The sequence below is a fragment of the Natator depressus genome, chromosome 11 (genome assembly GCF_965152275.1).
Source record: "Natator depressus isolate rNatDep1 chromosome 11, rNatDep2.hap1, whole genome shotgun sequence".
Lineage (NCBI taxonomy): Eukaryota > Metazoa > Chordata > Testudines > Cheloniidae > Natator > Natator depressus.
The window spans coordinates 63228533-63255289 of NC_134244.1; the positions used below are offsets into that span (position 1 = coordinate 63228533).

The 26757-nt window shown below is 41.9% G+C and overlaps 1 protein-coding gene across 5 annotated transcripts in view; it reads left to right on the top strand.

Annotated features, from left to right (window-relative positions):
• PIKFYVE (phosphoinositide kinase, FYVE-type zinc finger containing) overlaps positions 1-26757 on the top strand; it is a 99338-nt gene that overhangs the window by 54058 nt on the left and 18523 nt on the right. For all 5 annotated transcript variants that reach the window (XM_074968028.1, XM_074968030.1, XM_074968031.1 and 2 more), the window contains 14 exons: positions 1333-1473; positions 2676-2802; positions 4443-5635; positions 6600-6700; positions 9928-9999; positions 14796-14967; positions 16686-16864; positions 17453-17566; positions 19351-19459; positions 19572-19726; positions 20762-20852; positions 22454-22514; positions 25068-25223; positions 26482-26602. In XM_074968028.1, the coding sequence (XP_074824129.1) occupies positions 1333-1473; positions 2676-2802; positions 4443-5635; positions 6600-6700; positions 9928-9999; positions 14796-14967; positions 16686-16864; positions 17453-17566; positions 19351-19459; positions 19572-19726; positions 20762-20852; positions 22454-22514; positions 25068-25223; positions 26482-26602 (2792 nt within the window). The remainder of the gene's footprint in view (positions 1-1332; positions 1474-2675; positions 2803-4442; positions 5636-6599; positions 6701-9927; positions 10000-14795; positions 14968-16685; positions 16865-17452; positions 17567-19350; positions 19460-19571; positions 19727-20761; positions 20853-22453; positions 22515-25067; positions 25224-26481; positions 26603-26757) is intronic.

Below are 26757 nucleotides of genomic sequence, written 5' to 3' on the forward strand. Positions count from 1 at the left end.
TATTAATGAACTTATTTTCATAGCATCACAGTGAGGTGAGGGGTATATCCACCATTTGGCAAATGGGGAATGGAAGCACAAAGATTATGGTCCAAAAATATCTATGAATTTTGAGTTCCCAATCCGAGACACTTAGGACCTGATTTTATTTTTTTCCTTGTTACTTAGCATTATATAGCACTTTATATGTTCAAAGCACAGCTCCCATTGACTTCCGTGACCGCTGTGAGTACTGAGTACTTCCGCAAATCAGACCCCAGGGTCTTGGCTTAAGTGCCCAGAAAATGAAGAGAACACAGCTAATGACCAGTTGTGAAAAATGTGGGCTAAAAGACTTTATTAGCATCTGGCAGGAATTCTGTTTCACAAAGCCACAAGGATAGAATCTAGTTCTCCAGAGCAGCATTCAGCTGTCTGTCTTTTTTTCTTACTGCAATTCCGCTGCTTCATTTACTACCTACCTTCCAATTTCTGCAACAAATTGGGCAGGGTATCCTACAGACAAAAGTATTCTTCGTACTTTACACTAAATGAGGGAGGGGTTCTGAAGAAACAGTACTATGTGATCATGCAATTAAAGATTGAATCCTAATGTGCATATGCACATTGCCTATGCAACCTTACTTTTTGCTCCCTTAATGTTTTAGTGTGGTGTGTGTGTGTGTGTGTGTGTGTGTGTGTGTGTGTAATATAGGATTTGTGTACATGGGGACACTCAGGAAAGTTAATCTGAGTTAATGAAAGATGAATATACCTGAAATTTGCACCTTTCATTAACTCAGATTGATTTTCCAGAGTGTCCTAGGCAAACAAATCCATAAAATAAAGCTATGTAGAAGTATCCGTTTTAGCACTGTAATGCAAAAAACTAAACTGAGTAATTTACTAAAATCTCAAAGTTCCATTGTTTTTAATCTACTGAATGCACCTCAACACAACATATAAAAGCATCTTAATATGCAGTTCTTCTTGATAAGGGGTTGTCTTCCTGTGTTAATGATGTGTCAAACTAATTGAATTAAGCCTCTGTTTTAAGGGACACAGTAAAATTCGCACTTAACATTGAGAGGGAGAATGGGAAATGTATATGTACTCTATGCATTTGACTGCGCTTTCTGGTCAGTCAGTTTTTCCTGTGTGCATTGGCCTTTCACAGTAACAGGAGAGAGAAACTAATTCTAATTAAAGAGAATTGTAAAATCACTTACATGGGCATGGTGACTCAAGGGCAGGTTTAGTGCCTGACATGACAAGTGGCTAGGTGTGTGACTGCTTTTCTTTTTAAAAGAAATCACATCGGCAGCCGCTGTCCTGCTTTCTCTTGGGGTGTAGGAAAGGGAGTTCTTGAAGAACTATGTCCAGCGGATAGTGGATGTCAGGCCTACCTTGGTTCTGGTTGAGAAGACTGTGTCCCGAATTGCCCAGGACATGCTGCTGGAACATGGCATCACTCTGGTCATCAATGTCAAGCCGGTGAGTGCTTAGTGCCAAACACAGTAACAGGAAATGATACTTCCAGAGTATCACGTTGCTGTAATAAGTCATGTCTGGTACGGTCGTTTTAAATGGGCTTGTCAAGGTTCCTTCCCCACTCTGAACTCTAGGGTACAGATGTGGGGACCTGCATGATAAACCCCCTAAGCTTACTTTTACCAGCTTAGGTTAAAACTTCCCCAAGGTACAAACCATTTTACTCTTTGCCCTTGGAGTTCCACTGCCACCACCAAACGGTTATCCAGGTTTATTTTATTAGGAAAGCGTTGTTTGGAAACATCTTTCCCCCCCAAAAATCCTCCCAACCGTTGCACTCCACTTCCTGGGGAAGGTTTGGTAAAAAGTCTCCCCAATTTGCATAGGTGACCACAGACCCAAACCCTTGGATCTTAAGAACCATGAAAAAAACATTCAGTTCTTGAAAAGAAGAATTTTAATAGAAGAAACAGTAAAAAAAAAAGAATCACCTCTGTAAAATCAGGATGGTAAATACCTTACAGGGTAATTAGATTCAAAACATAGAGAATCCCTCTAGGCAAAACCTTAAGTTACAAAAAGACACACAGACAAAAATATCCATTCTATTCAGCACAGCTTATTTTCTCAGCCATTTAAAGAAATCATAATCTAACGCATATCTAGCTAGGTTACTTACTAAGTTCTAAGACTCCATTCCTGTTCTGTCCCCGGCAAAAGCATCACACAGACAGACACAGACCCCTTGTTTTTCTCCCTCCTCCCAGCTTTTGAAAGTATCTTGTCTCTTCATTGGTCATTTTGGTCAGGTGCCAACGAGCTTATCCTAGCTTCTTAACCCTTTACAGGTGAAAGGATTTTTCCTCTGGCCCGGAGGGATTTTAAAGGTGTTTGCCCTTCCCTTTATATTTATGACAGGGCTAAAATGCAATGATAGCTGGAGTTTAGTTAAATTATTATTTCTTTGGAATAATTTCTCAAATATGAATTCTTAAACCATGAAATTAGTGTTACCCCAATGATGCAAACCAAGAGACTTCAAAGTTAAGGCTGATATTTTTTCCTTAATTCGCTCTAGGAAAACATCATAATAAGCTAATGCCTTAGGCTTCTCTAAGGATGGAGTAGCATATACAGCTTGGAACATATATTTTTAACTTATGACAGTATTGTGCCCTATTCCATTGTCTTATGCATGTTTACAGCAAGTATTAGACCGAATAAGTCGGATGACTCAGGGAGACTTGGTGATCTCAATGGATCAATTGTTGACCAAACCACACTTGGGAACCTGTCATAAATTTTACATGCAAGTGTTCCAGTTACCTAATGGTGAGTAGAACCTGGATGTCCGAACTCATTTGCCCAAAACAGAGTTGGAGAGTGGATTATTAATTTACTGATACTGCTGCGTTAAGCAGCATGTCTTGACTGCCAAGTAACTGGAATGAATGAATGAATGAAAGGTTGACAGAGCTGATAAGTATAATTTTGCTATAATAGTCTTGATGTTTTATACGCCAAAGAAAGAGTACAAAATTTTATATCTAATATCTTGCAAAAAATATGAAGAAACGATCCATATTATGCTGATCTCTGTATACAACACATGAAATGAGCATCTAACAAGTGGACAAAAACTCATTTGGTCGGGAGCTTAGGGGTAGAAACTGCAGGTATAATATTGTTAACCTTTTAATTACAGAAACAGAAGGCCAGTGCAGCAAGGAAGACCACATAAATGAATACCTTTTGACAGATTAATGTAAAGCTTAACCCAATGGGTTACCAAACAGTGGACCCCTCCTGGCTGTAATAACCTGCGTTTTCCCCCTAACCCCCCCCCCCCCCCCAATTCTTTTAGCTAGAAAGAAACCAAGTCAAGGCATTTGCTTTCAAAGTCTGTAGGCTTTAGAACATCATGAGTTAAACAGTGGAATAGGTTGTGGAATCGCCATCATTGGAGATTTTTTTAGAACAGGCTAGACCAGAGGTGGGCAAACTATGGCCTGCAGGCCACATCCGGCCTGCGGGACCATCCGGCCTGGCCCCTGAGCTCCCAGCGAGGGAGGCTCATCCCCAGCCCCTCCCCCGCAGCCTCCGCTTACTGCGCTGCCAGCACTCTGGCCCGCCACTCCTGCCAGGCAGCGCGGTGGCGTGGCTGGCTCCAGTATGATAAAGGGTGGGGAGTGGAGGGTCCCGGGAGGCAGTCGGGACAGGGAGCAGGGGGTGGTTGGATGGGGTGGAGATTCTGGGGGGGGCAGTCAGGGGACAGGGAGCAGGGGGAGTTGGGTGGGGTCCCGGGGGGGCGGTTATGATCAGGGGGGTCCTGGGAGGGGGCAGTCAGGGGGTCAAGGAGCAGGGGGGTTGGATGGGTCAGGGGTTCTGAGTGGGGCAGGAAGTGGGAAGGGGTGGATGGGGGTGGGGGCCAGGCTGTTTGGAGAGGCACAGCCTTTTCTACCCGGCCCTCCATACAGTTGCGCAACCCCGATGTGGCCCTCGGGCCAAAAAGTTTTCCCACCCCTGGGCTAGACAAATACGTAGACCATCCCTGACAAGTGTATTTAATCTTGCCTCAACATGGGTGGGATGGACTAGATGACCTTTGAGGTCTATTCCAGCCCTACACTTCTATGACTTAGCTTAATCTTGGTATATTGGGACATATGCTACTTATTTGTTCTGTCCTGACTGGATTCAAAATGTATAGCAACTTGACTGGTAAAGTGAGGGACAGCGGAGGCTAACTTTCCATAAAGAAACCTAAAAATCTACATCTTGAGCCACACCCTTGGTTTGGTCTGGGCACGAGTTCCTGCAGCGGTGTTGCAATAACTGGTTGTACCACTAGTTCCAACTCTTACATCGTAATTAGCGTTCACTTTTTTCGTAGGAAAACATTTCAGTCTGCTGCTTAAGTGTGAAATGTGAGAACTGCTTGACCCTCACTGTTTTCCTCCTAACCTTTCTAGATCAAACCAAAACCTTAATGTTTTTTGAAGGGTGCCCGCCACACTTGGGCTGCACCATCAAGCTGCGTGGAGCTGCAGACTATGAACTGACCCGAGTGAAGGAGATCCTTATCTTTATGGTCTGTGTGGCTTACCATTCCCAACTGGAAATTTCTTTCCTTATGGATGAGTTTGCCATGCCCCCTACTCTGACTAAAAACAGCTCCTTCCATACTCTGATTGAAAGCCAAGGAGATGAAAATGAGCACCAAGACCTCTTTAATGGTGAGGAGTTTAGCATGGTGGTCAGAGATGTTGAGCTCTCTTCTGAAAAAGTGCCCATGTTCTCTGAGTCTGTCTCTTCCGATGAGGCCAGCACACTAGAACAAAGAACTTTGTTTGAAGAAGAGGATCAAGATGATGATGATGATGTCCTGCGAGAGGGTTCCTCTTTAAGGCACCAAGAGCATCTCAGAATGGAATATTCACTGCCAGTGTTGAGCAGTATTAAAACACCAGTATCAGAATCACGGCTACCCTTCCAAAGCACGGACCAACACCCAGGCACTCTATATAGTCAGCATCTGGAGACTCTGCAGCAGCCAGGTGACCTGCAGGATTCCAAAAGCCAGATGAGAGTCTTTAGAGACCCACTGCAGGATGACACTGGATTGTATATCATGGAGGAGGTGACTTCCTCCGAGGATCGCCTCAAGGCCTACTCCTTAGCATTTAAGCAGGAGCTGAAAGATGTTATTCTCTGTATCTCACCTGTGATCACATTCCATGAACCTTTTCTTCTAACAGAGATGGGCATGAGGTGCCCTGCCCGGGACTACTTCCCAGAGCAGGTCTATTCGTCTCCTTTCCTCAACAAAGAGTATAAGGAGCTGGAGAGCAGAAGGAAGAAACAGCTGTTAAGGGATCTCTCTGGACTGCAAGGGATAAATGGAAGTATCCAGGCAAAGGCCATCCAGGTTTTGCCTACCCATGAGTTAGTTAACACTAGAATTGCAGAGCATCTGGGTGATAGCCAAAGCTTGGCCAGAATGCTAGCAGATTACCGGGCCAGAGGAGGAAGGATACAACAGAAAAATGCAGATCCCTTTGCCCAGTGTAAAGATGCATCTGGTGTTTCTGGAGGAAAAGCTGGAGGCAGAAATGAAGAGGATGAGAGAGGATTGGTTCGGGGTGAATCTGTATGGTCTCATAAGGTAAGAATCTAGGTTTTTACCTCCTGTTCTTGTTTAGTGGTGAGAGAAAGAACATACTTCTGAATATCATATTTAGGAACAGGCCAGGCATAACAAAAGTTCATATTGGACTGCAGTGCTCTTGGTCAACTTGGATGTCAGCTTGTTTAATCACCACATTGTGGTCTCTGATTTGTGAGAGATGCTGACCTGAGGGGATGGGGTGGGGGGGCTTGCAAAGCACTTGCTCTCTGAACCACCAGGAAGAGCAAGAAACTTGGTACATCTCATTACCAGCTCAGTTTTACATACTGGGAGTGAATGTGCTTGCATCTACAGTCGGGGGTGAAGTGGGGGATGGGGAAGAGAACAATCACTCAGTATGAAGAGAGAAAAAACAGCTTTTAAAAATAGTTGGGCATTCCATTTCTGAAATAGATGAGAAACACTAATGTTGATATTGTCTCCTAGTGGGTTTGGTGGCTAAAGGTCACGAATGATGTCCAGTTAGAATAAAGGAGAGTGTTGGGAGGATGTAATTGCAAAGTATATTTTTAAAAAATCTACCTTGTGTATTCTGAATAAATGAGATCCTGTGTATTAGAAAAACTCTTCTTGCAAGGAAGTAAGCAGCAAATGTCAAGTTTCAGGCTCAAGATTTCTTTTCCCAAAGGATTAAAATGCACACTTGTGGATTAAAGACTCTTCAAACTGTCAAACTGTTTAAAAGTCCACTTGGACTTCCTATTCCTTAAACTTTTTTGTACCTAATTGGTTGTGCTGTAATCCAAAAAAGTCATCCTTGCATAAGTCTACCTAGAGCTCTTGGGTAACTTAATCTCCTGAGAAAAGTAAATATGACAAATGGGACAAACACGGAATCTCTCACTGAATATAATTCCATTCTATGCAGCTTTTAAAGTGTAAACTCTTTTGTATTGGTGGAAATGTGTGGTTGTAACTGGCTAATGGGTTGTCTTGTCAGGTGGACTGTCTGAGTCCAGTAAACCATCAGAGGCTCTGTGTTCTTTTCAGTAGCTCCTCTGCCCAGTCCAGCAATGCTCCAAGTGCCTGCGTTAGTCCATGGTATGAAATGAATTATTTCTTCTTCTTCTTCTTCTTCCCTATGGCTCTCTTAAAATACAAAGTTTAAGTATTAATATCTCTCTCTTTTATATGAAGGCAAGGTCAGTGCTAATTCTTCTGTACAGCTTCACTAAGGACTCCTGGGAAGGTAGCTTAGCCTTTTTTAGAGTTGCCTGTCACAACATTAAGCTGTGTATGACTAGATGGATTTGAGCAATGCCACTTACCTTTGTAATGCTTAATAAGGCAGGAATGAGGAGGGAAAAAAAGCCCAACCTGTAATTCAGTGCTCTAACTAATCACTGCTTTTGTATGTGGGCCTGATGAAATTCATCCTAGAGTACTTAAGCAACTAGATGAAGCTGTCTTGAAAGTGGAGCAGTTATCTTTGAGAGCTCATGGAGGATGGGAGGAGGTCCCAGAAGACTAGAAAAGAGAAAACGTAGTACCTATCTTTAAAGGGAGAACAGACCCAGGGAATTATAGACAAGTCAGCCTAACTTTAATACCGGGAGAGATAGTGGAACAAATTAATAAACAATCAGTTTGTAAGCACTGAGAGAATAGCGGTATAAGGAATAGCTAGCATGGACTTGTCAAAACCAAACCATGCCAAACCAACCTAAAGTCCTTCTTTGACAGGGTTACTGACTAATGGATGGGGGGGGAAGCAGAAGGCATGATTTATTTTTATTTTTAGTAAGGCTTTTGTCACAGTCCTACATGACATTCTCATAAGCAAACTGGGGAAATATGGTCCAGTTGAAATTTCTATAAAGTGGGTGCACAACTGGCTGAAAGACCGAACTCAAAGTAGTTGTCAGTAGTTCACCGTCAAACTGGGAGTATATATTTAGTGGGGTCCCATATGGGTCAGCCCTGTATCTGATCATAGTCAATATTTTCATCAATGACTTGGATAATGGTGTGGGGAATATGCTTATAAAACTTGTAGATGACCCCAAGCTGGGAGGAGTTGCAGGCACTTTGGAGGACAGGATTAGAATTTAAGATGAACTTGACAAATTGGAGAATTAGTCTGAAATCCGCAAGATGAAATTCAATAAACCCAAGTACAAAGTACTACAATTAGGAAGGAAATATCCAAAGCCCGACTACAAAATGGGAAGTATCTGAGAGGTTGTAGTGGATCACAAATTGAATATAAGTGAGCATTGTGGTGCTGTTGCAAAGAAGGGTAATATTTTGGTGTGTACTAACAGGAGTGTCATACACTGGTGAGGCCTCCGCTGGAGTACTGTGTCCAGTTCAGGTTGCCACACTTTAGGAAAGATGTAGACAAATTGGAGAGAGCTCAAAGGAGAGCAACAAAAATGTGAAAAGGTTTAGAAAACCTGACCTATGAGGAAAGGTGAAAAAAACCTGGGCATGTGTGGTCTTGAGAAAAGAAGACCGAGGAAGGACCTGATAAGTCTTCAAATATGTTTTAAAGGCTGTTTTAGAAAGGGGACAGTGGTCAGTTGTCCTCCTGAAGGTAGGACAAGAAGTAACGGGTTTAATCTGCAGCACTGGAGATTTAGGTTAGAGATTAGGAAAAACTTCCTAACTATCAGGGTAGTTAAGCTCTGGAATAGGCTTCCAAGGGAGGTTGTGGAATCCCCATCATTGGAGGTTAAGAACAGGTTGGACAAACACCTATCGGGAATGGTCTGGGTTTACTTCGTCCTGCCTCAGCGGAGGGAGCTGGATTCAGCGACCTCTCAAGGTCCCTTCCAGCCCTACATTTCTGTGGTTCTGTACGGTATATTTTAATGCAGTGACTGTGTGGGGAATGAAATCTGTGGAATCTCTGTTGGGCAGGTTGGAACTTGTAAATTCAGAAGATTTTTTCATTTCTAGTAGTAGGGCTCCAGAATGGGGTGTAGAAAATCCACTACAATCTAAATATTAATACAGCTTTACTCACCTAGTGAGGGCAGGAATTTCTTCGTAGCAAGTAGCATTTCATGTCTAAATGTCTGCAGAGCTGGCTGTGAGGCTGCAGGTTACTGGCAGACTTTTAATACTAATCCTTAGTTGTTCACTGGGTAGGGCTTGTCCCCAAACAGCCAGTGCAGTTGGAGGGAGATAATGGAAGTTACGGTGGCATGGCATGGTATGGTAAGGGTAGGGTGGCGCCTGGTCTGGCATGGAATTGCCACCCTTCCTTCTGCACTGCTGCTGGTGGGGTGCCACCTTCAGAGCTGGGCGCCTGGCCAACAGCCGTCGCTCTCCGGCCACTCAGTTCTGAAGGCAGTACAGAAATAAGGTTGGCAATACTGTGACTCCCCTGCAACTCCCTTTTGGGTCAGGACCCCCAATTTGAGAAACACTGGTTTCCCCTGTGAAATCTGTACAGTATAGGGCAGGGGTCGGCAACCTTTGGCACCCGGCCCATCAGGGTAAAGCCGCTGGCGGGCCCAGCTGGTTTGTTTATCTGGAGCGTCCGCAGACACGGAGCCCCGCAGCTCCCACTGGCCCCAGTTCACCATTCCTGGCCAATGGGAGCTACGGTAAGTGGCACAGGCCGAGGGACGTGCTAGCCACTGCTTCCCACAGCTCCCATTGGCTGGGAATGGCAAACTGTGGCCAGTGGGAGCTGCAGGGCTCCGTGCCTGCGGACGCTCCAGATAAACAAACCGGCCTGGCCTGCCAGCGGCTTTACCCTGACGGGCCGGGTGCCAAAGGTTACCGACCCCTGGTATAGGGTAAAAGCATATATAAGACGAGATTTCACTGTTGGTGGGGAAGAGACCATATTTTACAGTCCGTGGAACGTTTTTCATGGCTGTGAATTTGGTAGGACCCTACTTGTTATAAAGCAGCAAAATTGATTCTAGCCAAAACTTCCAAATTTGGGTGCCTAAAATGAGTTATCCAAATCAGTATTTAGGCACCTAAAGTGGCTCTTCTTTTTTCCAAAGTTGCTGAGTACCTGAAGTGCCCATTAAAGTAATTTTAGAGGGGATCAGCTGGGATGCTGTGTTCAGCACCTCTGAAAATCATGCCCCGTTAAGTGTTCAAATATTGATTAGAATGACTAACTTCAGATACCCAAATTTGGAAGTTCTTGGCCATGGTCTTAAAAGGCACGCTTGTGTGGCATTTGCTGAGATAAATGTACTTGCTCAGGAGCGTTCCCATGTTGCAGTCATTCCTGTAATGTACACCTCTCAAACCAATACAAGATCTTGCCTCTTAAATTTTCTGTGTTTCCTCTACATCAGGATTGTGACAATGGAGTTCTATGGGAAGAACGACCTCACTCTAGGAGTGTTTTTAGAGCGGTATTGTTTCAGGTAAGAACTTTTTACACTAGAATATCACCCGTGCTTTTAAGGAAGTCTTCAGTAGCCTCATCAGACTGAGATGTGCTTTTCTCACACACGTACATGTAGTATTGTGCAGTTTATAGAGAATTGTTTGCATGATTTAAAAAAGGTATACATATGCTGTGAAAATCTTTAGCAAAACATTCTTTAGAGACAGTTCTGTTGAATAGGTCTTCTATAATTCTTTTCCGTTTGTTTTATTAGGATGCTTGCAACAGGACAGGAAATGTTTCTTAAAGTATATTCCATTTGCTCCTCCTACCTTCTTACAAATGAAAAGGTGCTCATATTGTTATCTCCCTCCTACCCATTTGTTTAATCACCTGTTGCTTATTACAGTCCCTGCCTCAGACATCTATCTCTTCACCCTATGTTTGTACACTGCTTCCCACAATGGGGTCCAGATTGGGATCTCTAGGTAGTACTTTACTGCAAATAGCTCTGTCCTCTACAAAGCAGCGAATTGTGTTGGTCATAATCTTTAATCTAATTTTACAACATTTGCTATGGAACTTCAGGTGAGATCTGCAGCAGGAGCAAATTCCTAAGGAATAGTGATCCAGTTTCATAGATTCATAGATACTAAGGTCAGAAGGGACCATTATGATCATCTAGTCTGACCTCCTGCACAACGCAGGCCACAGAATTTCACCCACCCACTCCTGCAAAAAACCTCTCACCTATATCTGAGCTATTGAAGTCCTCAAATCGTGGTTTAAAGACTTCAAGTAGGAGAGGGGCATTGCTGGCACATGATGGCATATATCACATTGGTAGATGTGCAGGTGAACGAGCCCCTGATGGCATGGCTAACGTGATTAGGTCCTGTGATGGTGTCACTTGAATAAATATGTGGACAGAGTTGGCATCGGGCTTTGTTGCAAGGATAGGTTCCTGGGTTAGTGTTTTTGTTGTGTGATATGTGGTTGCTAGTGAGTATTTGCTTCAGGTTCGGAGGCTGTCTATAAGCGAGGACTGGTCTGTCTCCCAAGGTCTGTGAGAGTGAGGGATCATTTTTCAGGATAGGTTGTAAATCTTTGATGTGCTGGAGAGGTTTTAGTTGGGGGCTAAAGGTGACAGCTAGTGGCGTTCTGTTATTTTCTTTGTTGGGCCTGTCCTGTACTAGGTGACTTCTGGGTACTCTTCTGGCTCTATCAGTCTGTTTTTTCACTTCAGCAGGTGGGTATTGTAGTTTTAAGAATGCTTGATAAAGATCTTGTAGGTGTTTGTCTCTCTCTGAGGGATTGGAGCAAATGCGGTTGTATCTTAGAGCTTGGCTGTAGACAGTGGATCGTGTGGGGTGTCCTGGATGGAAGCTGGAGGCATGTAGGTATATTAGTGGTCAGTAGGTTTCCGGTATAGGGTGGTGTTTATGTGACCATCGCTTATTAGCACAGTAGTGTCCAGGAAATGGATCGCTTGTGTGGATTGGTCTAGGCTGAGGTTGATGATGGGATGGAAATTGTTGAAATCATGGTGCAATTCCTCAAGGGCTTCTTTTCCGTAGGACCTTCTTGTCAACTGTCTAAATGGGCCATCTCGACCATCACCACAAAAGTTGGGGTTTTTCTCTCCAGCGGACAACAGCTCATCCCAACCAATTAGCCTCTCACAGTCTGCACGGCAACCCCCAACCCATCCGCGTGTGTGTATCTATCTAACTATATGTTCCATTCCATATATCCAACGAAGTGGGCTGCAGCCCACGAAAGCCCACGCTCCAATAAATCCGTTAGTCTCCAAGGTGCCACAAGTACAATACTTGGGAAAATCTACTGCCTAAATATTATCAGAATGTCTTATGTTGATATCTTAGAAAAATATCTTTAGAGAGTCGATGCAAACTTTTCAAATATACTGACTTTTGGTAAACAGGCTGTGCTGGTGGTCCAACCAATACTTCAGCTACATTAAGTAGCTTAATGCTTTAAGAACATAAGAACGGCTATACTGGGTCAGACCAAAGGTCCATCTAGCCCAGTATCCTGTCTTCCGACAGTGGCCAATGCAAGGTGCCCCAGAGGGAATGAACAGAACAGGTAATCATCAAGTGAGCCATCCTATTGCCCATTCCCAGCTTTTGGCAAACGGAGGCTGGGGACACCATTCCTGCCTAATAGCCATTGATGGACCTATCCTCCATGAATTTATCTAGTTCATTTTTTTTTTTTTAACCCTGTTATAGTCTTTGCCTTCACAACATCCTCTGACAAGGAGTTCCACAGATTGTCTGTGCGTTGTGTGGAAAAAATACTTCCTTTGATTTTGTTTTAATCATGCTGTCTATTAATTTCATTTGGTGGCCCCTAGCTCTTGTGTTATGAGAAGGAGTAAATAACACTTCCTTATTGACTTTCTCCACACCAGTCATATTTTTTTATAGGCCTCTATCATACCCTCCCCCCCACCCCCCTTAGTCATCTCTTTTCCAAGCTGAGAAGTCCCAGTCTTATTAATCTCACCTCATACGGCAGCCATTCCATACCCCTAATAATTTTTGTTGCCCTTTTCTGAACCTTTTCCAAGTCCAATATATCTTTTTTTCAGATGGGGCGACCACATCTGCACACAGTATTCAAGATGTGGGTGTACCATGGATTTATATAGAGACAATATGATATTTTCTGTCTTATTATCTATCCTCTTCTTAATGATTCCCAACATTCTCTTAACTTTTTTGACTGTCGCTGCACATTGAGTGGATGTTTTCAGAGAACTGTCCACAATGACTCCAAGCTCTTTCTTGAGTGGTAACAGCTAATTTAGACCCCCATCATTTTATATGTATAGTTGGGATTGTTTTCCAATGTGCATTACTTTGCATTTATCAGCACTGAATTTCATCTGCCATTTTGTTGCTCAGTCACCCAGTTTTGAGAGATCCTTTTGTAGCTCTTTGCAGTCTGCCTGGGACTTAACTATCTTGAGTAGTTTTGGATCATCTGCAAATGTTGCCACCTTACTGTTTACCCCTTTTTCCAGATCATTTATGAATATGTTGAAAAGGACTGGTCCCAGTACAGACCCATGGGGGACAACCCTATTTACCTCTCTCCGTTCTGAAAACTGATAATTTATTCCTACCCTTTTTCCTATCTTTTAACTGGTTACCAATCCATGAGAGAACCTTCCCTTTTATCCCATAACTGCTAACTTTGCTTAAGAGCCTCTGGTGAGAGATCTTGTCAAAGGCTTTCTGAAAATCTAAATACACTATATCCACTGGATTTCCCCTAGTCCACATGCTTGTTGACTCCCCCCCCAAGAATTCTAGTAGATTGGTGAGGCATGATTTCCCTTTAGAAAAACTGTGTTGATTATTCCCCAACAAATTCTGTTCATCTATGTGTAATTAGGAATATTTGATACTACATGAAGTCTTATATGTAGTTTTAGTAGGTCATAATACATGACGAACATATCTTATTATAGGCAGGACTTGTTCTGTTTTGATTTCATTTTGGTAAAAATGGCTACTGATAGAACCCTTCTACTTTTCGTAAGGGAATCTGTTAAGAAGCTATGTTTAAGGAATTTTCTACTTCATTTTGTCCCCTGTATGAATCTCTTTTATATAGGCACACTAACGAATGCAGTTTACTTTCCTGTTGACGCTAACTGCATTTGAAAGATGCATATGGGTAACTAAGATAGAAGCTTGTAATTCTATTAAATAAAATCAACATAAGGCAGAATGTTAAACAGAAGGAAGAAGTGAAGTAGATGGTTCTGGGATTTGATAAAGGAATATGTGGTCAATTTCTCTGAACTTCATAAGTTGCTTTTTAAAATTGGACTTGGGCTACTAAGTCACTTAGTTGTGTTTTGGAAACTTTAGTCCTAGAGCCTTTCCTCTCTAGGTTACTGGCCTGATGCTCTCCTGATTTGAAAACAAGTGTTTGCTATCTGATAAACATTTTGTAGCTTATGTGAAGCTGGTTGGTAGGCCCACTGCCATTTCTAGACAACAAGGGTCCATAGTCCCTAAATCCAGTGACAGCTCTTCAGGGTGGACATAGCCTTGAAGTTGAGGAGCTGCACAGCCAGTGCCTAGGGTTTACCTACTCTGTGGGTAAGTAAGTAATGAGTCTCTAGTGCTGTCAGCCTTGTATGTGTGTCAAATGCTAAATTTAAATCTTTAAAAAAAATCTAGATCAAATTTTGACCTGTGTGTGTGTTCACTTTTTTTAATTGTAAGTGCTACACTAGCTACTCTTGAAACAGTGATTGATGCAGGGTATCGGGTGTTCCCCAGTCACAGGGGAAAGCTGATGCTAGCAATGGATAAAAATCAGTGTGAAAATATTGAGTGCAAGTTTAACCCTTGTAAGGCTCTCTGTTAAGTATCCTTGATAACCAGTGTGGCCAAAGTTTTCAGAAACTGGGTGCATAGACTGAGGTTCCTAAATCTATATTCAAACACTTAAATTGGTTTCTTTTCCCCACATGGGAGCTCAGCACTTCTGAAAATATTGGTCCTCATTTGAGTGCCTAAATATAGATTTGGGAGCTTAACTTAAAGCACCAGTATTTTTGAAAATCTTGGCCTGCAGCAACAGATCTCCCTGTAAATACACTTAAAATGTTTAAGATAATTTAGAAGTGGTCTGGAAGCTTGTTCATTCTGTACATCTTGGAAGGTGGATTTACTGCAGTGTGACAACAGTGAAAGGTCTGCTAGGGCCACTGACAGTCGCCTTCAAGATCGTCACATGTAACACATACTTCCTCACAACTGAATGTCCCCACTTCTTTTCTTTAAGGCCTTCCTACCAATGCCCCAGCATGTTTTGTGAAACACCGATGGTGCACCACGTTCGTCGCTTTGTCCACGGGCAAGGCTGTGTGCAGATCATACTGAAGGAGCTGGACTCCCCAGTCCCTGGATACCAGCACACAATCCTTACCTACTCCTGGTGTAGATTGTGCAAACAGGTAAAGATTAAGAGGAATATTCTGATGCTATGGTAGCAGAATCCATAGTGTGATAGGTCTTCATGCAGAGGGCACTGTCTTTCAGAAAGAGCTGTATTTTCTCTGGAGCTGCAGCTTATGATCTGTAACTAAGACTAATTCTACATAACCCACTGATGCCTGTTGGGTGTAATGCTCCCAGTATATTGTACTACAGGGGAAATGTCTGCTTCTGCTTGAAAAAGGCTGTCAGATCTTTTTTGAAAGGATAAATAGTTTTGGATAAAGGTGCTGACACACACTGGACCAAATTAATTTCAGGCACGGCAGGCAAGAGCTCCATGGATTTAAATAGAGTTGTTCCCACATGTGCCAGTAGGGGTTGTGGCCCCTTGGCCATAATGAAACTTGTTGAATATTGAAGTGGGGAGAGACAAAACTCCTCCTCTGATGTACTGGTCCATTAATTGACCTAAAACCATCTCCTCCACAGTGTACTCTTGCTGTTATCCACTATACAGTACATAGTGTAGTCTTGATCAAGTCCAACAGCGCCTGCTGTACTGTTTCAAAACTATCTACGGATTTTCTTTGTTCAGCACTAAAATACTAGATAAAATAACTGCAATATTAGATGAATGTTATATGCCTTTTTAAAAGCCAGAAATAATTAGTAAAATAACATAAAGGACATATGCTTTTTCTTGTAACTTCAGTAATCTTCATATACTTTTTTAAGAAAACTAGCTATATGTCCCCTGGAGTTAAAACAAACGAACTTCTGTTTAATTTTAGAAATCTACTTATAATCACCAGTCTGAGTGACTTTTATTAAAGACCCCCTAAATTAACTTCATTTCCTGTACATTTAAACAAAGTACCTAAAATAGCCATTTTGCCATCTAGAAACTATATAGAAAAATATTCAACGTACAGTAGCAATTCTAATGACTTCATGCTATCTATACTGGTTTATACCCTGATGATGATGATGGATTTAAAGGAATTTGGAGGAAATTAGTGTGATAGCTGATGGCAGATGCAAATCTTGCATGCAGAAAATATCCCATAAATAAAACTTACATGCTTGTTAACACACCTAATGCTCTGTTTCTTAAATGTGACTATGTTCAACACCAGTAGAAATATTGACCATAAAAATAATACACCTAAAATTGCAAGCAGTATTATAAATATAGATGCTAAAGTATTGGAGTACTCAATGGAATCTTCACAGCTCAGTCCTCAGGCACTTGATTAAATGTTTTAAGGCACAGCAGTGCAGTGAAGTCAGTGTTGCTGACTAAGAGTTGATACAAGTGATGCCACTAGACAAGGAAATCACTTTACAAATATAAGCAAACATGTTGTTATGGTGGGAAACATCTCCTTTCTGGGGCAAGTATTCTTATATTGATTTAATAATCAAAATCTCTCCTGATCAGCACTTCTAGATATTGCTGAGTGCACCAGCTGTATTAGTTAACCATGCCAGCACACCACAGGATATCTTGATGCTGTGTTGACCTCTTCGTGCCATAAAAACTGTCCGCGTGCACGCACGCGCGCACACACACACACACACACACACACACACTCTTCAGATTCGTAGTCACACCTTTTGAATTGCTTGAATACTACATCACTGCTTGGACTAGGCTAGTTTTACTGAAAATGTACTCATTGCTTCTGCCTAAGTCATTGGTCTATTCCAATTAAAATCTGTTTTCAAATTTCAGGTCACACCAGTTGTCCCACTTTCCAATGATTCTTGGTCCATGTCATTTGCAAAATACCTCGAATTGAGATTCTATGGGCACCAGTACACGCGAAGAGCCAATGCAGAGCCTTGCGGTCACTCCATACACCACGATTATCACCAGTATTTCTCATATAATCAGATGGTGGCATCTTTCAGGTAAGGTTTTGCTTCCAGATTCCACCCCAACGCTGACTGCATTGCCACCTAAAGTGCTTGGTTCAAGCTGAAAGAACAACCCTAATACTCCTGTCCTCCAGATTAATTAATTAATCTTGAGCATGTCGAAAAGGGACAGTGCTCTATACTCTAGTTTGTACCTGTGTTCTAGAAGTACAGCATGGTTAGAAACTGGCACTATCTAGTCACGCTGTTCTGTGCCGTGCTGGGAGAGAGGGGGGTTGGCAGTAGTTTTAGGAATAGGGGACTCAACATGATGGAACCAGCAGTCCATAGGCAGGCTGCATCGGGGGAAAATGATCAATCCTGTGCTACCAAACTTCAGCCCGCTGGTTTATAACGTGGCTGGTGTACTGATTTTACATAGTAGCTAAACAGCACGTGCAGGGTAGTGTCCTGGAAGGCTGAGGTATTTCAGGCACTGCCAAGAACCTTCAGGGCTCTTTCTGATACTCAGTGCTCCAACTGAAGGAGAATCACCAACAGCAAAAGGGTGGGAGAGATGCAGTGGAGCAGGGTGGTGTTTGTTTTTCATTTTCACATAAGGTTACGTTTTATTGCTCTTAGCTATTCTCCAATCCGGCTGCTAGAGGTATGTGTCCCGCACCCCAAAATCTACATCAGACGTCAAGCTCCGTTAAAAGTTACTATTCTGCAGGATCTGAAGGATTTCTCTCAAAAGTATGTCCTTGTTTTGTTTCTCTTCACCTGTCTTCGCTGCCTCTTCTTATTTATGACTTAAGGAGGACATGAAGCCGGCCTTGCTGCAGAAACTAAAGAAAATATCTGCTAAATATATTTTAAGCTACTGCAGATGTAAGAGCTTGTAGCAAAACAATTTATTGAAATGCTTAAGAGTAAGGAAATATGGTTCCTATACCAACATTAATTCTGACCCTCTCCACCTATTGTCTAAGGGTATGTCTACGCTGCAGCTGGGAAGTGCGGTTCCCAGCTTGGGTAGACGTGCGTTTGCTAGCTACGCTGGAGCTAGCACAGTAAAAATAGCAGGGTGGCCCCGGTGGCATGGGTCATGACTCAGGCTAGATGCCAGAGTACAGTCCATGCCGCCACTCCCACACAGCTGCTATTACTGCACTAGCTCAAGCAGAGCTTATACATTTATGTGAACTGCGAATCGTACCTCCCAGCTGCTGTGTAGGTGTACCCTGAAGACGCACCTGTGTAGGTGTATCTCCTCCCCGTATGCCTGGTGTAATTATACTTTTTAATGTGGCTAGACTAAAGAGTTTGGGTCCCATGTCTCTTTTAATAAAAAAAAAAAAAAAATTGCCATGACTTCTATGTAGATAGCTCAAGTGGCCAAACGTTCTTACAGAACTTTCCTAAATCATCACTGGAAAGGATTTCGCTGTCAGAAAGCTGACCCTGGAAGCATGCTGCTACAATGAAAATCCTCCACCTAGGAGCGATATTGCTGCCACTCTCCAATGCTCAAAAAATGGGGAGGAGACGCTGTACTTGGAAGCTTAATTTGAAAAGACACAAGTGACACAAACTAAAAAAAGAAAAAGTATCGAGGTTTTTCAGTGCATTGTTTTGAACTGTCTGGCCTTCTGAGACTCTCAACTTGTGGTTTCAATTTATAAAATGTTAAAAGGAAAATATTTAAATTGTTTCTTGAACAGAACCAGTTTTATTGAATTTGGTTTGATTTCAGACATTTTTCATTGCCACCTAATGTTTATTTTTAGGGGACTGTAATTGGGCAGGAGCGGATTGAATGTAATTTGATTTGTTGCCTCAGACTGCAGAAGAAACTGCTTTTAGGTTGTTTGGAAAGGTGGAAAAGATGGGTGGAAGAAGGGGCAATTTATCACAATCTTCTGACTACTGCTCCTATTGCAGGGTTCCCATACTGCTGATCTCTTTTTTAGTACCTATTTGCTACTTGTCATCATTCCAACAGGTTATTCTGTTCAGTGCTGAAATATTCAAGAAACAGTGAGAAGAGATGCTCTTGTCTACTTAGCTCTGGTTTTCTACATTGTAGTGCAGAACCATAAGTTATCCTTAAACCAGGAAGGTACAACAATGCTCAGTTTGCATTGTCAGTCTTAGTAGACAAAGGTGGTGAATGTATTCTAGCTGTTTGTTACATTAACCCTGCTTTCTTCACAATGAAGTACTCTATCGTGAATGAATGACGCTGTGTGCGCCTCAAAAGGGTGTGCCATAGTTTAGTCATCTGGGCAGAACAGCAAGCTTTCTTCACGATCTTTTTAGAGTCTACAGAATGCTCCTTTTAAGGGACCAGTCTTGTATCTTGTTCATGAGAGTAGACTTACTCAAGTTGTCCCATTGAAGTTTAATGGGACAAGCTGTTACAGTGTGGGGATAGGTTGCAAAAATCTAGCATCAGATTCGAGTGTGTGTTCTACTAAAGACCATTTTGGCTCTGAGATTCTGAATGGTGTCGGTAATGTTTTCTCCTCTTACCACAGGGTATCACAGGTGTACCTTGCTGTTGATGATCGTCTCACCTCTTTGAAAACGGATACTTTCAGCAAAACAAGGGAAGAGAAGATGGAGGACCTTTTCGCACAAAAAGAGGTAACATGCTGCTTCTGCACCAGTGAAATGCAGGGCGAAAATGGAACATTGCTGTGCCAGTGTAACACTGCTGGTGGCAGAGTACGGAAAAATCTCAATTTTTCTTTGGCAGATGGAAGAGGTAGAGTTCCGGAACTGGATCGAGAAGATCCAAGCAAGGATGCTTTCACCTTCATTGGACACCTCTCAGCAGTTGCAGTCAGTCTTTGAGTCTCTGATAGCTAAAAAACAGAGCCTCTGTGAGATGCTGCAAGCCTGGAATAACAGGTAAGAGAGATGCTAGCAACCTAGGGAGGAGATCCTGCTGCACTTTCTCCCTATCAAGTTTGTTGCTACTACTGCATACAAGATACTGCAATATCTTGCTAATGACTAGTCATATTTACACATGAGTGTTTGAAGGTGAAAATGTAATGAGTGGAGTTATATTTATAGAGACCCACTCGTAAATGGCTAGACTTCAATGAGCGGCATTATAGATTATCTGTTTCAAGCCCTGTTGTAGAAATTGCACAGACTTACTGGAGAATCACAATTTGTATGGGAAACCGGGCACAGCTGAAATAAAGATAGAAATGAGGAGAGAGCCTATATAAGGCAACTGATCCTCTGCACAACACTTTGAAGTAATCTCACAGTTGAGCAAATATGAAGCGAAACATTTTAAACACAGGCAACTTATAATTCCTCTATTCCACTTGCAATTATTTAAACTATCTCACATGGCCCATACATGACTTTGAAAACTGTTCTGACTTCAACACTGCGGCTCCTACTGTGAGGTGCGAGGAAAAGAATGATCTGTTCATGGCTAATTGCAACCTTATTTAGTCACACACAACATTTAGTAAGTACCAGATGTGACCAGAAAATATTATGAAAGGCACACATTTGACTAAACCTCAGCATGGACAATCTTTAGAGATTGTCCCCGGAATGATAGCACTTGTCTGAGGGCTTGTCTGCACTATTGCTTAAGTCAATGTAACTTACATTGCTCAGGGGTGTGAAAAAGCCATCCCCCTGAGCGACGCAAATTACATTGACTTAAGTGCTATTGACACCAGCACTAAGTCGGCAGCAGACGCTCTCCCGCCAACATAGCTTCTGCCTCTCGTGGAAATAGAGAAATTATTCACTCTCCCGTCAGCACAGCAGGTGCAGCTGTGCTGATGTAGCATGGTAGCGTAGACTAGCCCTGACGTAATTGTTCTAATTGAATATACTATTATTATTTATTTGCATTACCATAGTGCCTAGGCGTCTAGTCATGGACCAAAGATAACTCTGCTTCTCTTTTAGATTACAGGATCTCTTCCAGCAGGAGAAAGGTAGAAAACGCCCCTCAGTACCACCGAGCCCCGGAAGACTGAGACAAGGTGAAGAAAACAAGGTAATTTCATTCTGGTACTTTGAAACCGCCATTCTGGTTGGAAGCAAACTAATCTAAAATAGCTTCTCCCATCTTTCAAAAAGGTTAAAATCACTTTTATAATCAGATGCTGCTGCACCATGAAACTACTGAACCTCTGAAGGGTTCTAAAATGTCGCATGTGATCTGGCGTTCTGTACAGTTATAGTGCAGAAAATGTTAACTTTAAAAATACAAAAGCTTACAGTTGTTCTTCAGTGCTTGTAAGCAATCAATGTTTTGTCCATCTAAAATGAAGACTGATGTTGAGGGTGTTATTTCCAGTTCGGAAGACCTTTTATGCACTAGCTCAGTGATTCTCAAACTTCTACTGGTGACCCCTTTCACGTAGCAAGCCTTTGTGTGCGGACCCCCCCCCCCTTTATAAATTAAAAACACTTTTTGTTTTTTACATATTTAACACTATTATAAATACTGGAGGCAAAGCAGGGTTTGGGGTGGAGGCTGACAGCTCGCAACCTCCCACGTAATACCTCATGACCTCCGAGGAGTCCCAACCACCAGTTTGAGAACCCCTGCACTCGCTTTTGTATCACAACGTAATTGGCGATTTAGTTCAGAAGAGGTAGTTTAATGGTATACCTCCTTATTGTTTTATCTTTCGCTCTCATCTTACTTGAGAAGAGAAAAATCATGAAATATAATGAAAGTAAAGCAAATGTTGCAAGAATGTAGGAAATATTGGGTAAAATTCTGATATAAAGGGACCCAGTGGAGATAGGGAAGGTGTTGAAAGGAACTATTGTATTCCAAAGGGTTATACGTTGTGTCTAGTGATTAAACTCACTAGCATATAAAATAAACCCAGTGTCCATGTACAAGAAGGAACTACAGCATAATCAAGGTACCAGATGAAAAAGAAGAAAGTGAAATTATAAAGAGGTGGGAAATGGGAGTATTGTAGAGAGCTGAAATTTAAGTGTGTTAAAATGATATGTTAAATACCAGAACTGTAAAACATTGCAAGTGTAACTTTAACAGATATTTTGTTAAAATTGCAATCTTATAATCTTATAGCATTCTACATGCAGACATCTGTCCTTTCTATGGCCAAAGCTAGGCTTACCTTTGAATGAACTCCTTTTTTAGTTTGCAAATGCATTTGATTTTTTTAAAAACTACACTTAAAACTTAATAGTACAGGTAATGGGCATATTTCCTTTGGTATAAATCTGAAAATGTCACTTAAGTGAGATATGGGAGATAGTAATTAATAAACTCAAAGAACTCGTAGCACAGGGCTCTAACTTGAGAGATAATGAAGAGAATGGTGGGCCATGATGGCAGTAATCTAAATCCTACTGTCTCTTTTAGAGTGCAGCTCTTACTTTTTACAGTCATGAGCAGGCTTGCAGAATCATATCTTACGACTTGCACATGCTGCCACACATCAGGCATATATGGTGGTGCTGCAGAAGCTGAAAATGCTAGGGCTCTCTGCTTTTGCAAATGTGATGCTTCTTCATTTTTGTAATTGCCCCATCATAAGGGATATAGCTGAAAAGAGAATGGGACTACTGGCTGCTTCCTCAGCAATCCATGTTCTGTCCATCTTTTCACAGATCAGTGCAATGGATGCCTCTCCCCGCAACGCTTCTCCAGCCCTACAGAATGGAGAAAAAGGTCTGTTTAGATAATGTGTTCTAGTAAGGACATAATAGAATTGCTCACCTCAGCCCCATCTCATCTGAAATAATTAAAGCTGCAAATACATCAGTGTTGGTCTGTTTTCAAACTTTCCATTTTGAGACTATTACACTACCCTATGATACAGATACATATCTTTTCCTGTATTCATTTAGGACATAATGGATACCATTTCCATGTAAATATCCCTAACAAAGGAGGAGAGAATGGAGAGGCAGCATATATCTTGTATAGAATCAGAATTCTTTTCACGTCCACACAGCATTCTTATACAAGTTTTCCTGGAAGAATTAATGGCCTTTAAGGTTTTTAATCTTAAAACTCTTAAAGGCTGCAAAATCCCAAAGGTGCAACATGTCACTGAGCTCTAGAGACTAGTTTGAAACTGTGGGCTTGTCTAAATGAACGCTTAGTTTGTGGCAGGCTGGGGTGCAAATCTACCCCGCACTAGTCTGCCATGCACTAAGTGTCCATGTGGACCCTGGTGCTGCACTAAGTTTCCCTACTGTGAAATGACCTACTTCTGTTTCAAATTGGGGTGATCAATAGATAAGGATGCTGTTTGGCACAAACCACTCCCCCAGCATGATGATTGCCGTAGGGCAGTTTCTTGAAATGGTTAAGATCTATTTTGGTCTCGTCTTGTATATCTGGTACCAGTCTGGGTTAACCCTGCCTTGCTGAAGTTCAAGGCAATAGCTCAGTAGTGCAGTTGGTTAGTGTATACTGCAAGACTGAACAGTATTCATGCATGATGGAACTATTGCCTTAATTTAATTCTGCCAGACAGGAAGGATTATAGCATAAATTGGATTGAAATACTGTAGCGCTTATTAGTGTAAAAATTGTCTTTGTAACTGTCCTCATTGTATTTGCACATAATTGTTCTAATTCTTACACTCCACTTTTAAGAGATTTAAGCCACTAGCCTCAAGGTTGCAAAGAACCATCAAAATGTGAAATCAATGTAAACTCATGTGGTGATCATTAAGTCTTGGAAACCATAGCTCTAAAAGAACTGCCCTATTCTTTTTAATGGGTTATTAACTCTAAACCCTAATGAGGCTATTTTAAATGTCATCTTAATTATTTTGCTGATTACTTTATTTATCCTTACTGTTAACAGTGTATTAGGTTAGAACGTAGCATGGAATGCTGGAAAACAGCTAGTCCCTGTCAAAGATTGGTTTTAATCTGCCTCTCCTAAATATAGTCACGTCTGAGGGGAAGAAGCTGCATCTGATTTCCATTGCCAAAAACCTTAATCATCTCCTGGTTCAGATTTTTATACTAAATTACATATTACGTTTTCATTTCAAGACACACTGGTTATGGGTCTCATACGTTGCAAATAGGAATATAATACTTCCAATGCAGAAATGTTCTTGCAAAGTAGAAGGATCTTAAGGGTAAGGATTACTGAAAAGTGAGAGTGAGCTACTGTAACTATTTTCCCATGGAGTCTTTTGAGTAGTTGTTCAAGGCAAGTTATGTATTATCTCAGTAATATGGGAGTGTCAATGTTTTCAGTTTCTTTCAAAAGTTACAGGAACTCCATCAAGAGGAGTAGATTGAGAGCTCTAGATTTTGATGTTTTAAAACCTAATGAATTGAAATGTTTCTTAAAAATTCATTAAAGTTCTGGTGGGTGTTCCTCTACAGTATCTGCAACCCAAACATTGTGGGTGAGAACTACAAAGTGACATGGGCTAACCTATTGTCAGAGGCGAATGGAATGCAGTAAATGAATCTGCTGCATAAATGGTGAAAAGGAAACTGGATTTCTTATGTTCTCAATTGTAATATAAGGATTTATTAGTTACAATATTATAGAAGTTTAACTTGATCATCACTTTTTTTAAAGTTTCCAAAAGCTCTCACTATAACCACTCTGAATAAAACTTTCAAAAGCACTGAAGTCCTGTTTTTGAAAGTGACTTGGATGCTTAGGCACCCTATTGACTTGCAGTAAATCTCATTAGGAGACTAAGCAGCTGGAGTTTCAGGCCTGGTCTAAACTCGAAAATTTGATTGGCATAACTACATTGCTCAAGGGTGTGAGAAATCTACACCCCGAGTGGTGTAATTAAGCCAACCTAAGTGCCCATGTAGACAGCACTAAGTTAACAGAAGTCTTCTTCTGTTGACCTAGCTACTGTCTCTCGGGTAGGTGGATTAGTTACACCAACAGGAGAATCCCTCCGGTCGGCCGAGGTAGCATCTGCGCTGATGTCTACACTTACATGGTGCTACAGCACAAGCCCCAAGTCTCTTTCAGAACCAGAATTTAAGTGCTTTTGGAAACTTTCCTGTAACTCTTCGAGCATTTGTGCTCTCATTATGCACTGCTTCTCCACTTTCCAAGTGAAGGATCTGTTATATTACATATCATATATGTGAGGGGAAAAATGGTTACCCAAGTTAATGTCGATTTTTAGTGAAGGGTCTGGGATGGAAGCGGATATTCGTTTTGGTTGGTAATCTCAAATGCTTTCCTGTGTCCTTGTTGTTTTTTTTTATGTTCAACAGATGACCGTTTCTTGACAACCTTGTCAAGTCAGAGCTCCACAAGCTCCACCCATCTCCAGCTTCCTACCCCACCTGAAATTGTGTCAGAGCAGCTGACAGGGGGGCCTTCCTTTGCCAATTCACTCTCTGAACCAGACACCACCAGCAGCTCAGAAGGTACAATTCAATGACACTTATTTCCCTCTCCCTTTGGTTGTGTGACGCACCACGTAGTGGCTAGCATATGAGATTACTGGTTACTAGAGTAGTATGACTGCCTCTCTAAATGATGAGAACCAAACACTTCACCTGGCAGACTGAGTGCCTAAAGCTCACCAAAGTGGACTTAATATTTTGAAGAGTGCTTGAGTATTGTAACAGGCTTCAATGGTGGGAACCAAAATGATGTAAACGTATAGTAATGGTGTCCTGTATCATGTATCAGGTCCAGGGCATCTCATCAACCTTTTTCAAATGTTTGAATGGTACCTAACTGTGTCTCAAAAATACATGTGCTCCTCTCAAGGTTGCTTGTTGCTAAAGGTTCTGCTGCAGCTGCAAAAGAGCTATTGGTTTGTTAGTGCATTCTAACGAAGAATGGCCGTAAACCGCTCTCCTCAGTAGGGAAGGCCATCGGTATCCTCCTTTCTCCCTACGCTTTCTTCCCCATATCACTGACCCTTCCCTCTTTGAATGAAGAGTAGGTACGTGTTCTTCAACACTTAGTTTTGTCCAGAAAGGAATCCTTGTAAGAGAGATAAGAGGCACTCTCCTTTCTCCTGGGGCTGAGTATCCTGGAGAACTCTTATCCAAGGTCAAGAACTGATCTTTGACTTATTTCAGGCATGCACATCTGTCCCAAAGGTGCAGTGGTACAAGGCCATCCAGCTGATGTAACTGAACTCAATATTGCTGCATTGTGAGCTGACATCCACCAAACCGCTTCTCTGAGAGAGTCTTGATCCAGGGAGATTTTAATAGGTTGGCTACAAAAAAGGGCAGAGTTACAGTGCAAACTTTCACAAGCTGTACTATAATCAGCTACATGAGACTGTGCATATATTCAGCTGCATGGCTGAGGGGATAGGACCTTTGGATTAGAAATTAGGCAATCTGGGTTCTATTCATGGCTCTGGCTCAGACTCACTGTAACTTGAGGCAAGTCACTGTAGGGCCAGATTTTTACATTTAGGGACTCAGTGGCAGTCTACCTTTTAAGAATCTGGCCCTTAACCTCACAGCCTCAATTTGTAACATGGCAATGATACTTACTTTTTCCATGTGAATTTCTTTGAGATCCTCCAATGAAATGTATGGTAGAGCAAGGAATTTTTTTATTTCCCAAGATTACCGCCCACATGGAAATCCAAGTAAAGTTTGACTGTTCTGGTGTATGCTTCATGATCCACAATTAATAGTCATATCCTCACTCTAGATGTATTTGATGGACACTTGTTGGGATCTACAGACAGCCAGGTGAAGGAGAAATCTACTATGAAAGCTATTTTGGCAAATTTGTTGCCTGGAAACAGCTATAATCCCATTCCATTCCCCTTGTAAGTAATATATGGTGCTACCAATGGACATGAAAATTGTGTTGTGTGCTAAATACCAAACTGATGTTCTGGCTTAGCTACAGAAACTGAAAGATGTGCAACTGCTCTTGCTGAACAGAGAGACTAATAGTCATAACTTGGCTTTCCCTGCACAC